Source organism: Sciurus vulgaris, assembly GCF_902686455.1.
Source record: "Sciurus vulgaris genome assembly, chromosome: 5".
Classification (NCBI taxonomy): domain Eukaryota; kingdom Metazoa; phylum Chordata; class Mammalia; order Rodentia; family Sciuridae; genus Sciurus; species Sciurus vulgaris.
Genome location: NC_136465.1, coordinates 60,996,211 through 61,021,603, shown reverse-complemented (window position 1 = coordinate 61,021,603; position 25,393 = coordinate 60,996,211). Strand labels below are relative to the sequence as shown.

General features: G+C 37.5%; 1 protein-coding gene across 6 annotated transcripts in view; it reads left to right on the top strand.

The window, feature by feature from the left end:
• The first annotated feature begins 2,201 nt into the window (after nt 1–2,201).
• Nucleotides 2,202–25,393, top strand: part of NRG1 (neuregulin 1) — a 209,501-nt gene continuing 186,309 nt past the window's right edge. For 5 of the 6 annotated variants that reach the window (XM_079140225.1, XM_079140224.1, XM_079140222.1 and 2 more), the window contains exon 1: nt 2,649–2,781. In XM_079140225.1, the coding sequence (XP_078996351.1) occupies nt 2,682–2,781 (100 nt within the window). In that variant the 5' untranslated portion in view covers nt 2,649–2,681. Of the gene's footprint in view, nt 2,782–25,393 lie in introns of all 6 variants that reach the window. The other variant, XM_079140216.1, reaches the window with a different exon arrangement.

Sequence of the window (25,393 nt, the reverse complement as noted above, 5' to 3'; positions counted from 1 at the left end):
TACTGGTGGGTGCCATATTTTATTTTAAAGGTACTGAAATATCAGTCTTCTTTCACATAGTCATTTCTGTATAATTTTGGAAGACTGTCAACTATTTCAATAGGTTCATTCAGATAGAAAATTATCCCAAAATTGTACACTTTTCCATTATTCTCATGTAAAAATTACTATTAAATAAGAATTAATAAGCTCTTGTGAAGTAAAAATATCTAGACCCCATCCCCCAAAATGACTGAATTATTAGTATTTTCATCACATGGGTTTTATTACTGGCTTCCTATTTTATTTGGGAAAATCTTAAATTTGTTTTTAGTTTAAAAATATATTTAAGCTTAAGTTCTTAAATTCCAAAATAATATTTGATATCATGTGGCTAGTTACACTACACCCTTGCACTGTGTCACATCTTTGAGATAAAGTATCTTTGAAAGGACTTCTGTGTTCTAAATTTTGCTGTCCCTTCTTGCTGAGCAGTGGCCCCTCCTGGGAAAGCAGAGTTATTTCACCCAATACTCAGAGTCCACTTGATATTTGACACTGGAATATTACAGTACTATTGACATATATTCATAATCTTTTCTTTGGTTCTGCTGTTTTTGTGGCATAGTGAAACTTGTATGTGGTGTTTGTTGGAAAGTTGTCAGAAGACATCTAGACATCAAATATTTTAAAAGTGAAGAACCATGGCAATATTGCTATAATATCTTTTAATAATTAAGCCCACCCCAACAGAGTTTGATTCTTATTCCAATGCAAATTAAAGTAGAATAAAATTACTCTTAATTTAGGACAATTTAAAATTGAATCTTTTCGCCTCTTTCCCTTCCCACCTATATATCAAGGAGGCACCTGGATTTCACCTTTACTTATAAGGTGGCAATTAGAGAACCTAGAGAAGGCTGTAGGCAGGCAGTGGTTCAGTGAGCATTAATCCCAGAGAAGGAAAAACAGGAGCAAGTTGCTTTGAAAGTGGAATAAGATGTTGAGCATGGATTGTTCATGCTCAAAACTTCCTGACCACAATGCCAGAGCATGTCACTGTAAATGAACATTCTAAGGCAGTCTTAGTCACAGCTGTGGTGTAGCCATCAGATTTTCTTTACGTGGAGACTCTTCTGAATCATTCCCTGGTGCAGACATCGTTGGTCTTTATAGGTTTTTGTCCTTCACCGGGGAGTACCAATGCTTTCTGAGTTTCAGGCTCTTTATAATTCTCCACCAGAGGGAGGACAAGGGAACTAGTACTTTTCACGTACAGTTCTGAGGAAAGTTTGAGAAAACTAGCATTGATGAATTAAGGCTCTCCTAGACTGATATCTTCATTCTACCTTCATTCTACCCTTATTCTCTCGCACACAGCGGAAGGACTCACTCCAGGTTATTGCAGTCATTTTGGTTATTGTCGATCGTGCTTTGAGTCGTGCTTATCAAATGTTTTTAAAATTAAATTTTAGTAAGCGTTACAGTTTTTGACACCCCTTTAGGAAAAGCCAGTTTTTTTTTTTTTTTTTTTTGTCGTTGAGGAAAAACTGAAGATGACAATTCTAACACCAAGTTTTTAAGTACACGAAGGCAGAACACGCTTAAGGTGCAGATACCAAGTGCAGACTGATCATCCTTGTGGTTCCTGGAGCCCTTCCGGTTTTAAACTCCCTCCCAGAGTTTAACTCTGCCCTACGCGCGAGAGGGAAACAATTAAAATGGAAAGGAATGAATTCTGAACTTTTCTGGAAAAATAATAAACGTCAATCCCCCTCACAAGGTCTGCAGAGCCTTCATATGTGGGGCAGGTGTCAGAGTTGCAAATCCTTTCCTCCAACATCTTTCTCCACTTTAATGCAATCAGACTAGCCCTGCGGTCACTGCCTGCCCGCGGAGGAAAGCGAGGAGCGAAAGTCCCGGGTCCCTTCTTTGAACATCCCGGGCCATTCGGCTGAGTAACCGTGGTCGCTGTGGCGGTCGCCTTTCCGCGCAGCTTCCAGCGACCCCTGTCGGGAGTTCCCGGCAGCCGCTCTGAGCGCCGTCCCCCTCCACCCTCCCCCAGCGCCCCGGCTCGGAGGAAAGGGGCTGCGCCCGGGAGCGCCGAGCCCAGGCTCCTCCCGGTGGCGTGTCCGCGCCTCGGGGTGGGGGTGTGGTGGGGAAGAGGGAGGGGGCGAGGCAAGGGGAGGGTGAAAAGGAGGCGCCAGCCTCCAACCTGCGGGGTGGGAGGTGGGTAGCTGTGGGGCAATTGAAAAAGAGCCGGCGAGGAGTTCCCCAAAACTTGTCGGAACTCCAGGCTAGCGCAAGGGCTGGAGAGGAGCGGCGGCGGCTGCCTGGGCGATGGGAACACGGGCGGGACGGTGAACGCTCTCCGAGCTCGGGCTGCGAGGTCGCGGACAGAGGCCACGACAGGAGCCGCCAGTCGCGCGACCCAGGGCAACCGGTGTAGCCCCAAGAGCGAGGGCGACTGCTAGACGGAGAGACCTCCAGTTCCAGGTGGCTTGGGACCGCACGCCGCGTCCGCGCTACTCCCCGTAGGCAACAGGAGACGCCCCCGCACAGCGCGAGCGCCTCAGCCCGGTCCTTCACTCTCCCCTCGAGGGACAAACTTTCCCCAAATCGTTTCAAGCCCTTGGACCAAACTTGTCGCGCGTCGCCTTCGCCAGAAGAAGTCCGCGAAAGGCGCTCATTTCTCCGGCGAGATGTCCGAGCGCAAAGAAGGCAGAGGCAAGGGGAAGGGCAAGAAGAAGGACCGAGGCTCCAGCAAGAAACCCGCGCTAGCGGAGGGCGACTCGAGCCCAGGTGAGTGCGCAACCCGGGCCCAGTCATCATTCTCATCCGGTGCTGTGGCCTCTCCCTCTCGCGTCCGCCAGCGCCCTGCGCTCCTGGCGCCTGGCTCTGCCCCGCTGGTGTCCGCTGAGTCGGCTGGTACTCTTGCTTCTAGGGGTCGCCCTTCACCTGGGCGCCTACACCCTGCGCTTAGCACTGGGGTCGACAGTCCCGGCTTGCGCCCTCCCGGACTTTGAGGTGTGCTGTGCTTCCTGGCACTGCCTTCACCAGCTCCTCAGCGGCTGAGCCCAGCCCAGGAATTGGACCCGGCGTGCAGGAGCGAAGTCCGGGTGCGCGCGTGCCCTGGCGCCGAAGGGCTTTGTGTGGGCCCGGTCTGCCCTCTAGCGAGAAAAGTAGGAACCGGCGGCGGGAACAGAGAGCCTGGCGGCCTCTCTGAGGATCCCTGGCTGCGAAGAGGGTGTTCGAGAAAGTTGCGTGGGCAGCTGAGCGTCGGTGTAGTGTTTTGGGCAGGGGAGAAGCGATGTAGAGTCGCGGTAGGTGTGTACGTTCCCCTTGATTCAGTTCTGCAATAGGGAAACTCAGAGCAGCTGGGAGGGATTCCTAAAGGTTAGCGAAGCAGATAAAATCCAGCCCAGTGCCAGGAATCAGGTCAACTCCAATTAAGTTTTACAAACTTTTGGCGCAGCACTTCTGTTTTTCAGGACCGTCTTGACAAACATGGTTAATTTAAGTTCTCAAGAGGTACCAGAAAGCAACGGTTTACCTGTATTTTTTAATTCGGTTGCTTAGTGGTTGTATGTAGAATGAAATAGCAATTAAAGCATTCTGGAAACAAATCTATTTCATGATCAGAATACAACATAAATGACAGTGTTAGCTTAGATATGCCTAAGAACGGCTAATGCTTTAGACATTGCCTTGGACTGAAGAGACATCCGGAACAAATACTTGTTTGTAGGTGATCAAGATAAAGTAGATGCTTAAAAGGGGGTTGGGGGAAGAGGGAGATGAGAGTTGGTGTTTTGTTTTATTTTTTATTTTATTTTTCCCTTCCTGCCTCTGCAATTCCCAATTGTTACTTGATCTGGATGTCTTAAGTCACTTAGAGCATACCTCCAGCGCACATTTTATGAAGTACTTCTGAAGAATCAATTCAATAGCACTTGATAATATTGTGGCTAAAGAAGATAAACAAATATTTTTCTGTTCCTTGTAGGAAGAAAACAAACCAGATTTGCTTAGTCTCGTTGGAATCACTGATAGCATTTCAGGACCTGGGTTTTTGGCAGAGACCTTAAGCAGGGTTTTGAGCAAAACAGAAATTGAACAGAGAGTAATTGTTTAGCCACTGACTGACCATTCATTCATGTGCGTGCTTCTAAAATAAGACACTGCTGATCAGATTCACCTTAATTACTGCTCATTACCTCTCTTGAGGGGAGATTGAAATTTTCCTTTACTTTTACCCTATTTTGGAGATACAGTATAAAATTTTATTGTACATAGTATGAAATGTGGAGCCAGCTTGGCAACCTCTCTACTCTCTCTGCTGTCTAAGGTTATCATGGTCAGTTAAGGAGATCTTAGACCTAACCCAAACTGTAAAGTTCTAAAGAGTTATTTGTGGTGTTTTTTTTTCTGTCAGTACATTGTCTTCAGAAGTTTCTGTAGTCCTTTCAGATGGCCTAATGAAATAAGGAGGGATAAAGTTGGAGTAGCATCCCTTTCAGAGGACAGGTTTACATTTTATCAAGGGCTCACATCAGAAGTACCACAACACAGACATTTCAGACAAGCCAGTGGCTCTGTGGAGGAGAGATTTGGGAGAAAACAGGCACTTCAGATCTTATCTACTAGGTAGTCAGCTGTTCTGTGACTACCTGATATTCTCTCTTGATAGAGAGTACTGGAACTTCCTTAGTGGCTTTGATTCAATTTTCTAGGTCCACAGTTGTGATTCCCTCCAAACCAGATGTACTGATGTCTTTAAGTGACATTCTTTCAATTATCTTCCCTCCCAAATTGGGATAAACTTGTCTCTTGGCTATTTTTTAGTATATTTGTCTGTTCTCTCATGTAATAATCTTTTTTGTGGGGAGGGGTACTTTTTATCCCCTTCCAGGGCACCTTGCACTTGTTAAACTTGATAAGTATGTTTATTCTTCATTTGATTTGAAAAGAATGATGTACTTGAAACCAACTTTAGGTAGAAGCATGTAGCATTGAATGGAATCTTTGGAATCTGTGTTCCTCTCCTTCCTTGTCATTTCCCTTATAATGGGCAAGTGCCAGTATATTTTTCTTTATCCTAGGGTAATATATGACTGATAGCCAATAATTGTGAGAGAACCCACACTCTTTCTTGACCTGTCTGCTCTCTGTTGGTATGAGGCATTCTCAAAGTAATGACTTGTAGATGTTGTAACTACCACGTTTACTCTTGCCATGCCAGCCCAAATCATGATTTAGGAGGACAACCATCTTTTGAATTGCTCCTTTATCAGTTCCCTTCAATTCCAAGTTTCACCTTTTCTTTAAAACAGCCACTGAAGCTGTATTTCCTTGATGATGCATGTGCAATGGCCAAGTGTCTCTTTGGATGTTATAACATTGCTTCATGGCAGTCCAGGGAGATATAACACTGAGGGAACTCATCCATTCAGCCCTTCTGTGTATAGTATTATATGCATAGGCATAAACACATCTGTTGGAGGGAAGTTTTCAGGGGAAAAAGCTTCTCTAATTTTCATATGACATGTGTTTGATACACAGCACATATATGGCTATGTTTCATAGCATCTGCATTTTTATACAATTGACTGAATATTGAATTCCACACTATTGGGGCTGCAGATGTTCGACAGAATTATCTATTCCATGATAATGGCTCTAGTAGGTCCTGAGCCCTTGGGGTCATTGATTCCTCTTTGCTCAAAATTAGCAACCTCAGCATAGTCCTGGGATTTGTGTCACAGATCTATATACCAAGAGTCCTGTGACATCCTGAGCCTCCTGCATCCAGTACCTCCCAGATCCTGCTTCTTCATATCGATTCAGTTGACTCCACAAAGTTCTGCAGAAATCTGAACTACAAAAGCAGTTGCTTTGTTTTTTTCCAATTAGTATTTGACTCTAAGCTCCTTATATGATTCTCTTTGCTGATATGTTTTTCACACTCTGCAAAGGATTTTTTTTTTTCTTTTAAATGACCAGGAAAAAAAAGTCATTATCATGCCTAGCCCAGTTCCAGAACTATTTTGTTACTTCATACCTGGCAGAAGGGGCATTTGTGAGTACAGGTGTTGGAAAAGTTGAGAAACTTAGTATCCCAAATTGGTAGAAGCAGGCTTGTGCTCCCTGAATGACATCACCCACCTGTTTCCTTAACTAAGTGGCTCCACAGGCTGAAGTGCTTGTAAACATTCTTGGATATTAAGTGCCCTGTCACTAACAGGGCAGCCTGTGTTTATAGAATGGTAGGAATGTTCAGTGATCTGTTTCAGCCTGGTTTGTTGTAACTGTTTACCTTATATAATTATTAAAAACATTAAAGATTATTTACAGGATGAAATAGTACTTATGAAGAATGGAAATAGCAGAAAGAATGGGAGAAATGGACACTAACTTCATATATACAGCATGAAAAATGGTACCGATGAGAGTGGAGAGGAAAAAATAGAATACATAAAATCAGAAAATATTGGACCCATATTTAAACAGTACCTTTACTATATGCCAGGCTCCATACTGAATATTTTCTTATTTGATCATTAAGGGAGCTTCTATGTATTGAATTCTTACCACTTTCCAGATAGTATAACACCAGGCAAGGGATATAGTATCACTTGACCTGTAGAAAATACAAAAGAGCCTCACTATTAGGCAGCAGGAGGGGAGAAGGCCTCATTATTAACTCTCTAGCCAGATTACCTGGGTTTAAATCCTAGATCAGCAGCTTCTTAACTGCATAGCCATGGGAAAGTTATTTAATCTTTCTGTGCCTAAGTTTCCTCTTTTGTGTGTGAAATGGGGATAATAATATCATTATCACTATCGTGAAGACTTAGCAAAACGTAAACAAGATAACCCATGGAAAGCATTCTGAACAATGCCCAACGTGTAATAAGTGCCTAGTAAATCTAAGTTATTTTTATAAAATTACTTCAGGGATGAATTGTCTGTGTCTTTGCATGGATATTTGGTAAAATTTTCAAAATTTACCTTTTATGGTAAAAAATCCTGTGCTGACCTTAGATTAGTGTAGGTATAAATATTAAATAGGAACTACCTGTAACGATAGAGGAAAGCGGACCAGTATGTCAGATTCCATAACTGCATGTATGTATTATGAAAACAGTGCTGAACTCAATCTAAATATTGAAAGTAGAGTGAAGTACAACTTAATTTTATCCCTGGCAGAAAAATGTTGAGGTTTCAACCTATGAGAAGATTTTTGAAATGTGACTCCTTTTCTGGCAACACTTAAGAGCTGATGTTTAAACCTCTCTTTGTTGTATATAATATGTAATCTTCTCTTTGGGGACTATACAAATTATAGTAATTGAAAAACCAAGTGCATTAATATGTCCTGTTATCTTTTTATCAAGAGTAACAGTGTATTGCCAGTTAAGTTCATAGAATCATGTGCAGGTATTTGTAAATATAAACAAAACAGTGAATATAATAAATTCACATTACTCCCTATTTTCTTTCCTTCCCCTCTCACTGTAATGGTTATATGTAGTTTTAAGGTTCTAAAGAATATCATGTTCTCTCACCAAATCAGTGTCCTGAAACCTTCTCAAAGTAACAAATTAAATTCGACTTTAAAAGTACTGCTAATTTGGTGTGCTGTGTCATACTAGAAGAAAATAAACCAAATGTCAATGTTTTAGGTGAGTCATTTTTATTTACTCAGAGAGGCAAATAAATGACTTCTAATAGTTAGTTAACCCTGGAGCTTTTCACTTGGCAAATAGAGGAAATAGAAAACTAACGCTAATCATATTTGATTAACTTAACAATGGATTTATTTTGACTAGAAGAAAAATGTATCTATTAAGATACATAAAATAAAATTTCCCGAAAGGAACAAGCCATGTTTTGAGTTCATCCTCATTCTGTTGATGTCGTGAATGTGTGTTCTTGCATACGTTTTACTAATAAGATAAAAAAAAAAAAAAACTACCAATAAAAAAAGCAAACTACCAAAGTACCAATAGATGTCAGTGTTTGTTGCTTTAGAAAAAGTGAGGTGTTAGGAAAAATTTATTTTTATTTGTAGTAAGCATGAAGATGGCTACTTTGAAGCTTGCTAGTTAATAATATCCTATATAACCATTATTAGATTTTTAGTTATTAGATTTTGTTAATGAAAATATCATATGTCCACATCCCTCTCCTCAAAATATTGAAAAAGCCTCTACAATAAATTTCCCCAGAATTCAGAGTGTTGTCAGAAAATAGGCTATTTGGTGTATTTTTTTTTTTTTAATAAAATTAAGTAACAAAATTATGGAGAATGTTGTTATATATTGGACCTTTTTCACAGTTTTTAAAAAATGTATTTAGTTGTAGATGAATATAATACTTTTATTTATTTATTTAATTTATTTATTTTTATGTAGTGCTGAGGATTGAACCCAGTGCCTCACCTGTGCAAGGCAAGCGTTCCACCACTCTAGCCCCTCTTTCCCATTTTTAAACTAAATTACTTATGCATAATTCTTATATCTCCTGGATTATGATTGGTGGAGTGTGGTTTTTAGTCCATCTCAAGTGAGATCTGTGCAGTTCTTGGGCCTCTGGCCAGGTCAAACAGAGATGGTCAGAATTCTCTTCAGTTCTTCCTTTTACCGGTGTCCACCTTCCTATGGCCTCCAGAGGGTGCTGCAAGAGCATCACACTGCTATTCCCCAAAGGTTGACTTTTTTTTTTTTTTTTTTTTTACTTAATTTTAAGTTCCTACAATATTCTGGGCAATCTCCTGGAAGGAACAGGGTCTTGAGTCCCTCAATGTTAGATGCTTCAAGTGGAATTTGTTTTCCACCGAAACCAAATATCCTGACTTCATTAAGAGATCTGAATCAGAATATTCTGAAACATCATTCTGATGGTGATGATGCAGTAATTAAGGGAATGTGCAGGGGAACATCTGTCAGATTAATTTTCACTGGCATCTTTTCCACAGGGAGCCAAGCAACTCTAAGAATCTTCTAGGCATTTGTTGTCCAATAAATGCAAATGATATCCAGAAAGAGATTTAGTCATATTTGAAAATTTTACTCTAGCATTGGAAAATTATAAGTGAAAGCATCAGATTTGAACACGTGGTGTTTACCAATAGATTTGTTTTATTTTTGCATGTCCCTCTATTTCCTTGACCCTTGGCTTCAGTATTTAAGAGTTGTACTTTGAGTTAAACACAGGTTTGAATAACTAATTCTTTTGGACCTTGGGGTGATATTGTAATGCTCTCAGACGATCCTGCTATTTGTGGTTTACCTGTTCATGGTTTATTCCACCCTGCACTTGTCGTTTTTGTTGTGAGTTACTCTTATGGTATTACTTTCCCTCCCTTTCTAAAATGTGATATTGTTCACATTGTGTTTTGCTCCAGAAAGGCATCACTGATGTGAATAACTTTTGCTCTGCCATGATGTCCCAAGCCTCTCACAGCTTCAATCAACAGGCAACTGCCTTCCCTGGGCAGCTATTATGTTTTAGTTTCAATAATATGGGAGTCAGGGCCCATTTTATTACATTGAACCATATGAAACTGTCAATTTTATAGGTCATACATGGCTGAATATTGTCAGTGTTCCAGAGTTTAATCTAATATTGGGGCTTCAGTAACTTAATAATTTGTATGTTTTATGTGTTATTTTAAATAACATAGTAATGACAACTTTGAAGAAATCTTTTTAAGTTTTAGTAACTAAATGGGATTAAAGTAATATATAAAATAAATCTTGGATAGGAAATAAGTGAAGCAATGGCATTTTCTCCAATCAGTAGATAAGCTCATATGATATCCACATAAAATGGATTCAGTATAAAGTTAGCATATACTAAATGCTAAGGCAGTTACCATTTTTCCTTGTAGGAAAAAGTAGTAAATTTCTATCACAAAATTTAACAATGATGATTGATGAGTAATCTTAACTTTATTTTATGGAACAATAGGAAAAACAAAAAGCCCTTTACTCATGTTTACATTTCCACATCAACTGGATTTTTCTAACAGTTTTAATAAGCATGAATTTTATTGTCAAGTGAAATTGCATTTCATTATTAGATGGTTTATATTATGAAGTTGAAATTTTAATAAAGCCAGTTTTTAAAAGTGTATATGCTTATAATGCATCTCATTACACATAATCTCACAATTTTAGATATTAAGTTACATTTATTAAAAAAAATTTAATTGTAGATGGACACAATCCCTTTATTTATTTATTTTTATATGATGCTGAGGATTGAACCCAGTGTCTCACACATGCTAGGCCAGTGCTGTACCACAGAGCCACAACCCCAGCCCTTAAATTACATTTTTAAAGGATATCATAGTCTTTTTAGTTATTCCATAGCGATGTTAAAGTCTACAAGGAAATGTTTAAATTCCAATCTGGAATGATTTTTTTTTTCAGAAAAAGTACTTTTTATAAATATGTAAATTTTTTCAGGGATTGAATTTAGTGGCACTTGACCACTGAACCACATCCCCAGTCCTATTTTTTGTATTTTTATTTAGGGACAGGTAGTGCCTTGCTTTTGCTGAGGGTGGCTTTTAGCTTATGATCCTCCTGCCTCAACCTCCTGAGTCCTTGGGATTACAGGCATGTGCCACTGAGCCCAGCTAAAATTTCTAGAATACATATTTGTATATATTTTATATTGAAGGACTCCAAATTTGCAAGTTGAAATTTCCCACTTTACAAATACATTTTTGAAAATATATTTCATTTTGCTATAAGGCAAAATTTTGAGATTATTTCTAGAAGAATTTCTCTTTAAAAAAGCCTCAAATGTTATGATTAAGGGTTTGTTTCTTAGCTGTTTTGTATGTTATTTAGGATTTTCATTTGACTATAATAATAGGAAATAACACTTATTATGTGAACGCATAAGAAAGGCATCTAAGACTCAAAGAATAAAAGAAAATGAAGGGATGTAGGTGCCATATTTAAAAGAAAACTAATACTCATAGTGAGAGAGCTGTTTTTATAGAGATAGCATGTTGCTATTTAATGTTTAAAAATATGTCATGAATCAAATATTCTTTCAATTCTTAAGTCTATCAAAATTTAGAAAATTTCCTCATAGTCTCTGAATGTCTCTTCTGTCCTCTTCACGTTATTCCTTGGACTTCCTTTGATGATAAGGGAAACAGGAGGATTGTTAATGTGCTCTAACAGTAGTTGACATAATAAAGGCTGCAGGATAAAAGGAGTCATTTTAGATATAGCACATTATAGTTTAGTGTCTACCATGTGAACATTTGTATTATGTTTCACATGATTCCATACATGCTTTACTTGTGAACCTTCCCTTTGTTCTCTCTTCTCTCCCCAGCCTTCAACTTGGAGAATTTATTGTCTTATCACACTGAAATAGGAAGAAAAAAAAAAATTGTGCTGTTTCCTGATTAGCAGTCCAATGAGAATTTTTGTCTTTCTATGTAGGACAGTTCGAAACTCATCATCATAAGAATGTGACTTTGATTTCCATCAAGTAGATGGCTCTGTGATACTGGAATGCTGGTCAGGTCTAGCAACTAAGTCCATTGTAGGACAGGAAGTCCTGGTTTTAGTCCTGGCCTTGAAGGTACTCTTGGAATTTAGAACACAACAATGATTAAGAGACAAAATTCTGTACTCTCATGGGGTTGGAGCTAAGCCCTAGATACACCCCTTCCCACTATTGTAATTCTGTCAGTATAAAACTCTGTAAGCTTCAGTTTCTTCATTTATACATTGTGAACAATAATTTTATGTGATTTCTGGGGTATTTCTGAGAGTTAAGTGTTTAGCATTGTTCCTGGTATAGAGTCAACACTAAAATATCATTTTCATTTAAAATATCAGTTTGAATAAAAACCTAAGCAGTTTTTCATCAGTTGGTCATACATTTGTATCTGTGGGGTTACATCAATGTGTTCCCAATTTTAAGCCCTCAGAATGTAACTTTATGAATATTGTACATTTTTTCACAGGGCCTTATATATGGAAGTTGTTTTTTTTAATTTCAAAATGTATCTTATTTATTTACTAGTCTTAAAATATATTTGAAAAATCAAGAAGCTGGAAGCCCAACAATCTTTTTAAAATTTTTTAATTTGTTCTAATTTGTTGTACATTGTAGTATAATGCATTTATACATTTTGATAGACATACATAAATGGAGTATAATCTCTTTTTTCTGATTATACATATTTAGAATCACATCAGTCATGCAGTCATATATGTACATGAGGTAATAATGTCTGTTTCACTCTACTATCATTCCTACCCCCATATCCTTCCCCTCCCTTCACCCCACCAACCTAATATAAAGTAACTCTATTCTTCCCTATTCTACCCCCGCCCCAATTGTGAATTTGCATCCACATATCAGAGAAAACATTCGACTTTGGTTTTTTGCAGTTTGGCTTATTTTGCTTAGCATGATATTCTCTAACTCCATCCATTTACAAAAAAAAATGCCATAATTTCATTCTTCTTTAAAGATGAGTAATATTCCGTCTCTCTCACACATATACATATTACATTTTCTTTATCCTTCCATCTGTTGAAGGACATCCAGGTTGATTTCCATATCTTAGCTATGGTGAATTGAGCTGCTATAAACATTGATGTGGCTGCATCACTGTAGTATGTTGATTTTAAGTCCTTTGGGTATAAACCAAGGAGTGGGATAACTGGGTCAAATGATGGTTCCATTCCAAGATTTCTGAGGAATCTCCATACTGCTTTCCATAATGGTTGCACCATTTTTGCATTCCCACCAAGAAGTTCTTTGTGAATAAATATCATGTGAATAATACATATGAAATACATATTTGGCATTGATCCCAGAGGTTTGAAACATTGGTGAGAGTTGGATACCAAATATAGAACATACTCATAAAAGGAAGAGTTGGGCATTCTTAACCTGAGATTTAGCATGATCTTTGGCTTAGAAGTAAACTCAGTTTTAGAGTAGAAGAACTCTTGTGCGTGCTGTTTTATCTAATTGTTGCAATAGTATGTTAAATGAACTTGTATTTTAAATGCATACATTCCTGCACACACATATACACCTAGAGTCTCTTAAAACATATGCCCATTAGTTCTTAAATGTAGTACTCCCATTCTTAACCTCCCATGTTTTGAAGTCAAGTATAACTTACTGTAAATTTGTATTGCACAATAGTGCCTAGTATTTTGCATATAGATATTTGTAGAATAAATGTGTGAGAATCATTTTTCTATATATACCTATTGACTCTTTTAAAAATTTTCCAAGCCAAAAGCACAGATGAATGTAGTTTGTGAATTAATTGATTGGGGCCAATTGTATTATGTGGTATAAAAAGCTAATTGTCTGAGTTTTTCATTTGTATAGTAAGTAGACATTATTTTTGTGCATATGTATCAAACCTACTTTATATTATTTTAATATTCTATTTTCTGCCAACAGAGTAAAATAAAAGTATTAGTTTTAAGCACAGCATTTCATTGTTTAAAATTATAGTATTCCCTTTACATTCTTAACTTGAAATTGTTTTTAAATAAATAAAAATGGAAGGGGCTGCCTCAAAGCCCATGAGATGGTAGATGTTTATAAACAATTATAATTGCAGTAATACTGAAAATTATTGTCATCCATTTCTGGGAAAAATATTGAAAGTCGGTATATTGTCCCCAGAAGGATTAGATCAAATACAGAAAATAGATTGTGATTATAATTTGTTTCAGTGAGGTCACCTTGCTATATACTTGGAATCTTCCCTGGGGGTACTGCTCATGCATTATCCATTTTGGGAAAGAGTTATACTTACAGGAATTATGGAAATGAGCTGGTGGGTTTGTCAAAAGAAAACCAATTATTTGAATACTGAGTTGAATGGAAAATGAAATACATGATTTTCCATATATTAAATTCAACAGAAATGAGAGACTTATGTCTTGAGGGTTTTTCTTTTTTTCTTTTTTCTATTGGATAATATGTTGATTATATTGTGTTTTCTCAATTGTCTTGAAACTGACAGGAAGGAAACATGTCTATAGAAATACTCTTGTTTGATATTTTGAAAGAAACAGTAGATTTTTAAGTATTGTTTACATTGTTTACAGACCATCAAAAAAGGAATTGTGTGGGGGCGTTGGGGTTTTTCCGCGTGGAGTACTCTGATATTTGCATCCATATGGGAGGTACTGGGTTGGATCCTCAGCACTACATAAAATAAATGAATAAAATAAAGCTATTTGTCCATTTACAACTAAAAAAGGAATGGGGATAAAAGCTCAGTGGTAGAACACTTTCCTAGCATGCATGAAGCCCTGGGTTTAAACGAAAAAGTTTTTTCACCCCCAATTTTCCCCTCCCTCCCTCCCTCCCTCCCTTCTTCCCTCCCTTCCTCCCTCCCTTCCTTCTTCCCTCCCTTCCTCTCTCCCTCCCTCCCTCCCTCCCTCCCTCCCTCCCTCCCTTCCTTCCTTCCTTCCTTCCTTCCTTCCTTCCTTCCTTCCTTCCTTCCTTCCTTCCTTCCTTCCTTCCAACCCTGGGGGTTTACCACTAACCACATCCCCATCCATTTTTAATGTTTTATTTAGAGACAAGGTCCAAGTTGCTGAGGGCCTTGCTAAGTTGCTGAGGCTGGCTATGAACTCATGATCCTCCTGCCTCAATCTCAGGAGTCGCTGGGATTACAGGCGTGTGCCACCAAGCCTGGGTGGTGAACTCACAAAAAGAAATAATCCTTTGAAAGATTCCCAGTGTTCTGCTAGTAGTATTAGTATGTCAGTTCGCTATAACACAGATACATGACATATATATGTATGCACACACACACACACACACACGTATGTATTATATATACACATCCTATTCTGTCCTTACAGGAATCTAGTTTTGATTATCCATACAGCAGTCTTTGCTGGAAACTCCCTTTATAAATTAAAGTAAGAATGGGCCTCCTTAGAATTGTCATGTGTCAGGGGGTGTGTTTGTAACAAAAATGCTCTTTAAATAATGACTGATGGTTCCAGGTAAACAGTCTGTTTCTGGTCCTTCTAGGAAATAAAAAATGAGAAATGACTCCATGTTGATGTACATACCCAGATTACAAGTACTGCATTTGCATAGTACCCAAATATGTGCTTATATCCTTTTTATGGCTATTGGCTCTTTTTGATGTAGTTTCAAAAAGTGTTAAGAGGACTGGAGTGTAGCTCAAGTGGTAGAGTGCTTGCCTAACATGTTCTATTCCCTGGAGTCACTCTCCAGCACTTAAAAATAAAGAAGCATTAATGAATAATTATACTTAAAATGGGCTGGAGACACAAATTAGGTAGATAGACTTACTTCCTACAGAATTATTTTTCTGATTACTAGGTTATTGAAGTAGTATTTCCTGAACTGGTATAGATACTGAACTGTTAAACAGGACATAAACTAATGTATATAAATAAGTAGGCAACATTTCTATATTTTATAAACTTTTTTTTTACAATACAGAAAATATACTTTGAATTTTTTTTTTCTGTGTCCTATTTTGTTTTTGTTTACAGTTCAGAGGTGAAAATGAACTCTTGTATTGTGAGCATTTAATTCTGTCATTAATGTTTTAATTTTTAGAAATAAACCACTGTTACCACCCAATAGAACTTTTAATTGAGTGAGTATATATGCATACTTTAACATTTTATATTTCAGTCTTTCATGGAGATTGCAGTCTTTACAAAGCCATTTCTACCTCGTGCATTATGTTATTACCAAGGACCAGCACAGTGCTGGGACTATAGTTCTTATTCTTAAGAATTTACTCAGTGACTGAATAAATGAGGAAATTTCACTAATTTGTTTAAAATAGTGAGTTGTAGGAGTTTCTGGGTACCTATTTAGTTATTTTGTACTGTCACTTAAGAAAAGTATGAATTCTAATCGCCAGCACCAGAGATGTATGTATTTGCTCCTAAATTGACCATTCATTATTTTTGTGGTTTAAATTCCCACAATTTATTTTAAAGCTCTCAGCAAATATTAACATGTGCTTAATTGTTCAGACCGCTCAATTGGAAATAAACGTTTGTTTAGTGCCCAATTTTTGCTAACCCTAAATTGTTTCTATTACATTTTCTGTTGTATATGAAGAAGCAGTTTAAATTAAACTGATGTGATTTAAGGAATTAATAATATTCATAGATTACTTTCACTTCATCTGTACCTAATGTTTGCTATGTTAAGAGTTTGTTAAATAAATGAATAAATAGATAGATAAATAAATAAATAAATAAATAAATAAACAAACAAACAATTGTTCCTGGTAAGCAATGGGAATAATCTTAATATTAATAACTGCCTAAATATCAAGGTTTACATTAGTCTTGAGAAAAATCCTAGAGTGTTAGAACTGACAAGCTCATCTGCTTGAACTACATCTTTTTGGATGAAGAAAACCTTAGACTCTGACTGCATAAATCCCAGAACTAGAACCCAGTCCTCCAGATTTCAGGGTAGGGATTTTAATTATCATGATGGTACACTTTCAAATCTAAGATCAGAACCACATACATTAGCTTTACTTTGCTAATGGTTTCTCTAGTTAAGAGAAGTACATTCCTCTACCATTGAAGACCAGCTTGGGCGATGTGTTTCAAACATCCAAACCAGCCAAACCTTTATATATTTTTGTTCCCTATTACAGTGTTTATACCTGAGTAGCTCTAATAAAGTTTGACTGACAAGATGACCAGTAAAGTCATAATATGATAACATGGAAGAGGAGGGTTACATGTTGGTGTGTGTGTGTGTGTGTGATTGTGAATTTATATATGGTAGAGGTGGAAGGTGGTTCAGTGCTTTAAAACCTTTGTTAGCACTGATCCCTTAATGCAGGATAACTGAAAACAAAAAAGATCTTTAGGGCTCTCTGGATACTCTCTGTGGAATGGACGTGCATGAGAAAAAAGTCATGAGCACTTAAGCCTTGACAGCTGCTCTGAGACACTGAGTTGCCTCTTCCATCTGAAAACCAATGACCAGTCACTGATTACAGTGACATTTTATCACCAGCAACCTGAATCATCTCTGTCTCAGGAACCCAGAGATCAAAGGTCGAAGGTCTTTTAGACCATTATTAAATTTGCAAGGTGGCAGTTCAGTTTGCATTGGGGGATTTATTTCTATTTATTTGGTTTTTTTGAGGGGGAAGGATGTGGAATAAGAGATACAGTTATTTTTCCTCCTCTTATAGGATGATAATTTAGTCCAGATCTTTATTTGAAGGATTTGGCTAGTACCCTGAAAGAAAAAAAACTCAGTATACTATGGTTTTTCTCTGGGCCTCACATCAAATTTTCCTGAGGTATAGTGGGAACCATCTTCAAACTATAGCTTCACAGAAGAATGACACTCTGTAGGTCTTAAGGAGGAACTTTGCCTTGAGGAGAATGAGATCCTTTGAGGGTAGTAGAAACTCAGAAAGTTTGCTGACTCATTTAACTGGCCCCATTAATAAGGGAATTAAACAGTGGCTAGAAAGGGACTGAAGAGTCCACTGGGAGCTCATCCAAGGAAGTGGGAATACAGACAACTGCTGATTCTCAGCCAGTCATGGGTAACAAGTGTCTTCCAGGTCATAACCAGGAAGCACTCCTCAGCTCAGGCTAAGAGGGTTGGAGGGTGAAAACTTCAGAGTGTGTGTGTGTGTTTGATCCTGGATGTAGTATGATATGTGTTTGAGAGTATGTGTGTGTGTGTCTCCATATGTGTGTGTTTGATCTTGGTTACAGTGTGATACATGTCTGAATGTGTGTTTGTGTAAGTGTGTCAATATATGTGTGTTGGAACTTGTATACAGTGGTGTGTGTGTGTGTGTGAGTGTGTGTGTGAGTGAGAGAGAGAGAGAGAGTCTCTAAGAACATACAATAAGCAGTCATCACCTGGGAGGAAGAGGGAGCAAAAGCCTTTGGAGGACCACCACATGCTGGTGTGGAAAGGACACTGTTCTGTGCAGCAATCAAGATACTAGAGGACTGAATTTATGTAATTTTTGGCATTCATTTGTACTTTATTTCCTTGTTTCATGCTTAACAAAGTTAATTTAGATAAGGAGTCAAAAATGTAGATGTAGAAGAAAAACTATGATTCAGAGTTAATTTTGTATAGTGTGTTCTTGGTGTGTTTTCACCTGGAACTTCGTCACAAAGCCTAAGTTATTGCAAAAATAACAGTTGAGTAAAGTATAGGACAATAACAAACTGGTTTTGTGTAGGAAATAGTTTATGAACAATTTTTGATGGGTGAAGTAGCAATGTGGTTCATTTATCTTAGCAAACATCTAGAAATTCTTTTAGGTATGTGAATTATTTAGGATAATATAGTGCATGATAATAAATATATTGCTAAATCACCAGTGCAGAGCCTTTTGAATGACGTTCTCAATAGAAACTAGGTATTGGCTATGAGTTGTAATCTCTCACGTGCCCTTAACTTAGTTGTTCCGTACAATCTGTGATTGGGTAAGAGTTATGGTATTTAACCTCTATTAAGCAAGTCAGTATGAAGCAGTAAAACATGCAAACTAGACAGACCCTTTCAGAAATTCCTAATATATTTGCTTAGAAAATTATATAATTTCTTCCTCAGCAGTGGTACATGATTTTCAGATTTATTTTTGGTTCCTCATCCTTAATTTTCTATGTACTTCCTTTTTTTTTTTTTTTGATATGAGCTCTGTATATTTTCCAGGGGTGCAGGGAAACACTACTAAATCCATCAAGTAGATTTTTAATTCTTCTGTTCATTTTAGCAGAAGGATCATAATATTATGCTGATTTATGATCCCATATTTTTTTCTTTCTAGTAACTCTGAATTGTCATCAAGCTCTTCACTGAAAGGACCTCTTAAACTTTCTATTATAAAATTCCTGAATGTGTCTGTTCTCCTCTTGATAAAGCAAGAATTTTATTAGACAAGCAGGAGACTGCTTTTTAAGTGAAGTGGATTAAACTGCAGTGATTGTCACCATGGAGGCATATGTGAAATCATTTCAGTAGCCTTTTTAACATCAGAGTCATACTGAGTCCCCACACAGAAATATAAAATGCTCTCTAGCATTATCATAATTGTAATTAAGAATTTATTGATAGGATGTAAAGTACAATCAGAGATCTAAGGAGAAATATATGAAAGAAAAACTTGACTTCTTAAAGCCAAATCTAAAAGAAAAAGTTATTGAGCAAGCATCAGGTACTCTATCAGTGGCCCAGAGATATATTTAAGTTATTATGTTGAGGTCCATTTATTACCAGGGAAGAATCAATTTCACTTTTTCTTCTCTTTCTCTGTGGCCGAGTTCCAGGAAGGTATTTTAATTGATTGGTGGGAAGATTTTAACACAGACGAAACTTATAAGCCAAGCACCATTATTTCTAGTACAGTGTCTTTACCACATTATTGGATAATAAAGCTAAAAGCTGCCGAATGCTTCAGAATTATTTTCAGAAATTTATATCCTCTTTATTGCCATTACCTTGAGAAAGAGTTCAGAGAAAGGACTTAGTCAGCATGCAATTATGGCATTAGGTAAAACATATAGTTTGGTCTAAAACCAAGATGCGGCTAGTCCTGAGTGTACTTTAATCCATCAGATGATGTTGAGAAGCTGTTAACTGTCAGTCTAACCGCCACTCCTTTGAAGGTGATCTGCCTTTCTTCTCCAGATGCTTTCAAGAGTGTCCTCTCTGTATCCACCTCCTAAGTTTCACTGTGATGTGTTTAGGTGTGGATTCCTTTTTCCTTTGCCTGCTCAGGACATTGGACTTCTTGAACATGTGGATTTGCTTCATTTGGAAAATTCTCATAAAGCAAGAATTTTATCAGACAAGCAGGAGACTGCTTTTTAAGTGAAATGAATTAAACTGCAGTGATTGTCACCATGGAGGTGTATGTGAAATCATTTCAGTAGCCTTTTTAACATCAGAGTCACACTGAGTCCCAACACAGAAATGTATATACATTCAGAGATTTCCTGCAACTCACTCTCTTTCCTCCTTCTGAAACTGTAATTAAAATTAAGTTGGACTTTTTTGTAGTCCTCGGTTCTCTTAACTTCTCTTAAATTTCCCATATTTTTTCTTATTCTCATACTACATTTCTTCTAATCTGCCACACTTCACTCCTTGTCTCTTCTGTATTGCCAAGACCATCCATAAAGTTTTTCATTTTAATTACTACCCGCCTCTCCATTCCTAGCAATTTTATTTGGTCCTTTTTCAAACCTTCTATGTTGCATTTTATGCTTTCCTAGCCCTTAAAGATATTTTCAAGTGTGTTATTTATTTCTTTCAACAGAGTAGGCATAATTGTTTCATAATGTGTGGATGATTTCAGTCTGTGTTAATTCTCACTACTTGCTGTGTTTCCTTCTGTGTTTGGTTGTGTCTGACTTTGGGATGGTCGTTTTTTCTGTAAAAATGATGTGTGGCATTCCTCCGTGTGTAGAATACAGTGCATTCCTGTCAAGAAGGTTTGTGTTTGCTACTGACGTGCACCTTGGACACTACCAAGTTCATGGTTGGAGGTTCTGTGGTCTACCAGCCATGCTTTCAGTTTGAAAGCTTTCCCCTTCAGTTTTACTCAGTGTCAATATGATGTCCCCTTTGTTCTCTGAGGTTAGAAGAGAGATAGGTTGAGCTTTGCTTGTCTGTGGGTATAGCTTCTTTTGGGTTCTTTGCAGATATAACCTTTTGGAGTCTCAGCTTAATGTAGAGAAGTTCTACTGTAAGGTTCTTGAGTTATATTGCCTTTTTCCTTTAATGGTCATGTGCCCTTAAACAAATGGTTGCCATTGTCAATGCATTTTGCTTATATCTTTAAGATTTAAAAGATTTCCTCAGAATTTGTCCTTAATATTATCTATTTTGTCAAATCTTTTATGGATGATGTTTATTATGTTACATTCAGCAATTTGATTTTTTTTTTTTATTGTGAAAAATTTCCCTTCTGTTGGAAGAGGGAGTCATTAATTATCAAGAAACTGAAAACTTTAGGTCAGTATTAGTGCTTCAGAAAAGATCTATTGACCCGAAGAGTACTCAAGTTAGGGATTTTCAGTAGATGTCTTGTGAAGAAGAATTAACTCTGATTTACTTGGCCTTTCGGGTTTACTAAGTAAGCTTATATCTGGTCAATTTTGAGAAAGGGTATCTCTAAGAAATGCCTCAGGTGGGGATATGGAGGGAGTTAATAGGCCTAAAGGTCAGTGGGTTCCTCCTGAAAATCTCAGTGATATACAAACAAAATGTGACTCGGGATATAATTTGAACGTAACTGGTACCAGCTTAGTGATTGCTGCCCAGTTTATAAAAGAAGAATTAAGACTTTACCAAGGTATCAGAAATTTGATTTAAAAATAAATGAAAAAATCTTGCCAGCCTTGGTGGTACCTGTCTATAATCCCAACTACTTGGGAGGCTGAGGCAGGAGGATCATAAGTTCAAGGTCAGCATGGACAACTTAGCGAGAACCTTTCTCAAAATAAAAAATAAAATGAACTTGGGGTATAACTCAATGATAAAGCATCCCTGAGTTCAATCCCCAGTACACAGGGAAAAAAAAAAAAAAAAAAAAAAAAAAAGACCTCTATGGCCTGCCTTGTTCAAGCTTTAGTCTTCAAAGGAAAAATGATATGTTAGATGATTTGACCACTGGGTCAGGGAAAAGGTTCCAGCCTGTTAGTCCATCACCTGGTATTACAGGGTCTCTACATAGGTGAGCTTGAAGCTCTACATTCTGCCTTGACTGCAACTTAAACACTTTGACTGTCCCTTGATTCTCTTTTAAATAAACTATGACAGTTGCTGTAGTCCTTGTAAGTTGCTATTTCTCCCAGCAGTACCTGCATTAGACCATCACCAATGAAAGTGCCCTTGGGATTTTTGGAAGCATGTGGATTGCACATATTGCTAGTTAGCAAAGGTAACACAGGCTTGCTTGCTTGGGAGGGTCAATTGCAGAAATTGTTGTTCTACTTGAATTGGCAGTGAGTGCTTTCAGTGCTGTTGGAGTTCTGGGCATACAAGTAGATGTGATGATTATGACGGGAGGGGAAAGAACAGCTGCAGGACCCAGAGAAGTGACTGGATTCTGGTAATCATATTTGGCAGGTCAAGGGTGAAATTTAGCCTAATGGGATTTGGACCATACCCTGGTCTAGCAGAACAGTGTTAAAATCAACTCCAGGTGTTTCCGTTAGTCTTAATTCCTCAGTATTATTAAAGCAAAAAATAATGTGTTTTAGGATATGAATGGGAGGGAATAGGTCACTAACTGCTTGAGAATCACTTATTTGTAATAGAGCCTGTTCTCTCTTGACAATTGTTCCTGCATGTTTAAAACACACCCAAGATCTCTAACTGTTTGTTTCAATGGTAAGTTTCTTCCAAGTGAGCTGTTATCACTTTCGTCTTCAAGAGAATGCTAACTCACTGAGCCTCAGAGCTTTTTTATGCTTTATGAGCTTTTTTATGCTTTATGAGCTTTTTTATGCTTTATGCTATGGGATTTGGACTTTGTATCAGTGTATCCACAAGTTCCTAAGTTAAATCATAGATGAAGAAATTTGAAATCATTATGCCTGTTTTTAAAATCTCAAGTGTTACCAAGTGAAGAATGATAGGAATATGCTCTAAAAATACATCCAAGTACTAAATGATCAATGTTAGAGCACTATGAAACAGTTCATAAGAGATGCTACTGCTGACTGGAGTGAGCATGTGGAACTTTAGGGTTGATAAAGATGTAAGGTAGTTGGTAGTCCTATTTAAGCAGGTTTCTCCTTATAGCTATTGCTTGTTTTGTTTTAATCCAGTGTTGTAGAATTTTCTAGGCTTATTCACTTTCTTTTGTTTTTAAATTTCCAGTGTCTGGCAACATTGAATGAAGCTCAGTATAAGTCTGAACTTGTGACATGTAGGAGGAAGTCATTTTTAAATGATTCAGAAGCATTCTTTACCTAAGGCTAGGTGATACCATTCTTTGCCATGTAATTGTTGCATCTGGGGACTGACAAATGCCCCATGACACTGTCATTTGTATCTTTCTCAACCTCTTCCTCCAGTTTCTCCTTATCCTTGTCCAAACCCCAAATCACATTGTCATCTCTGCAGAATGCCCTGTTGGGGCAGTTTGCAGTCTTTTAGAGGTTTGTTTTGTTCTTTCTTTTTTTCTTTTTCTTTTTCTTTTTTTGGTAAGAATGAGTTTCTCCCTGGGAATGAGCAAGGCTAACAAGTTAAGGTGAAATTGGACTGTAGGTATCTTGGTGGCAGAGAGTGTGTATACAGAGCTCTACTTATTTAAAACTGTGCATTCTGTACACTTAGAGCTCAGCAAATATCAAATGGCATCAATGATTGTCAAGTTGAAATGAATGAAGTTAGAGCTGTTAAGAGAAAGGTACTGTACCTTTTTTTTCCTGGTGTATTGCCTGTGCCTGGTTATAGACCGTGACTTCTCTATGGTATCCCAGAAATGCCTGTAGAGGAAGACCCCCTACCCTATACCTCAGCACCTTTGCCTGAGCCCTTGATTGTCTAATTTCCTTCAGCATTTCCTTCCACCACTATCCCAATTCTAGTTTATTCTCTATACTGCTGAGAGTTACTTTCTAAAATCTGAATTTTAGCCCTTTTCTTTCCCTTTACCTACCTGTTTTTACGTAAGGTTGGCACTGCCAGGCCCTTATATCATGACCTGCCATGGACACTTTGGGGCTTTTTTCTGCCACTCTTTTTCTCCAACATCACACTTGTGTTTCAGCCACATGGTTCTCTGTCCCTCTAACAGCTGTATGGGATTCACAGCTTTGTGCCTTGGATCATTTGGTTGCTGACCTATCCAGGTCCTACTTTTCCTAAAAATTGAGCCCAACTCTCTTCTCTCAGGAGCCTTTCCACATTCTTTATACTACTACTCTGTGTTTCCTCAGGACCATCTCTTCTGTACCCCTATTACGTTATTTATAATTTTCTACAAATTAAAAAAAAAAACAATCTGTTTCCCCATCCCTCTCCTGCTAAGGCATTCCTGAAGTGTCATAACAGCATCTAAGCAGAAGGCTCCTTATAAACTGGGGGTGTGGCTCAGTGGTAGAGTGCTTGCCTAACATGTACCCTGGGTTTGATTCCCAGCACAGAAAAGCAACAACAGTGACAACAAAGTCTCAGCATGTAGGTTGAAAAAATGAAAGTGCTTAAGTAGTGATTACTTTGTGAAAACTAAGGCCTCTTTACAGAAGCAAATTGTCACAGGCAAGGTGTAGTTACTACAGGAAATTAAAAGAATGATGACAATCACATGTTAGTTCATGATCCATTTAACATCCATGATCCATACGACACAGAGTCTTTGATGAAGGAAAGAAAAAGCTTTTCATAGTACCCAATGGAAGAAATAAAGTTGTATGTAAAGACTAAGTTTGGCAAAGATGATTCTTGAAGTGTATGTGCTGTGTGTGCACCTGTATGTGTGTTTTTCATGGTTGACTTATTCTAGGGATACTGCAGGGAAAGGAATAATGAGTACATCTAGGCCAAAGCTGCTTCAGTGGAAAGCTGTCCTCATTATTTGCTTTATTTTCACCTTTAAAATAGAAGGAAAGATCGTATCAAAGACTCATCATATTTGATATCTGTCAGAAAAAATTATAGACAACTGTCATAAGAAAGGACTTGTGCTTCTTTTCTCATTTACTCTTTTTCTACACTTTGGTATTGTAGTTCTCAAGTTTTCTTTCTTGTGACTTTCTTTGATTATTTGTCAGGAAGACAGACTTACATAGAGATCCCTGATTGCTTGTGGGAAGCTCATATATTAATTTGTTCAACACATAATTATTAAGGGAAATATATGTTCCTTGCATTGTACTAGATACTGGAAATAAGGAATACAATAGATACAATATTTACCCAAGAGGAATTTATATTCTAGTGATGCTAGGAAATACTTTTTAGCAAAACTTGTTTTCACCTATATAAACTTCAAGTAGTGTAGGCCTTACCTTTAAACTTTTCTATGTCACTCACTACTTTTTTTTAACCAGAAAAACTTAAATGGTATTACTAAATAAGTATTTTTACCTCTTTATTATTAAGCTTTTAAAAATGAATGAACTTAACCAGAACATTTTCTAATGTAACATCATTACTAATTAAATTTCCCAGTTAACATAAAAATTAGTCAGAAAGCCCTTGGTCATCAACTCTTGTTTTGAAAGAAACCTTTCTTTTTTCTTTTTTTTTTTTAATTGTTTGAGATAGTTTTATGACATGACATCATTAGTAAAGGTACTGTCAGTGTTGAAATGAAAAGAAACCCTACCTCTAATATGCAAAGAAAATAAAGAGAATTATTGCTAATTAC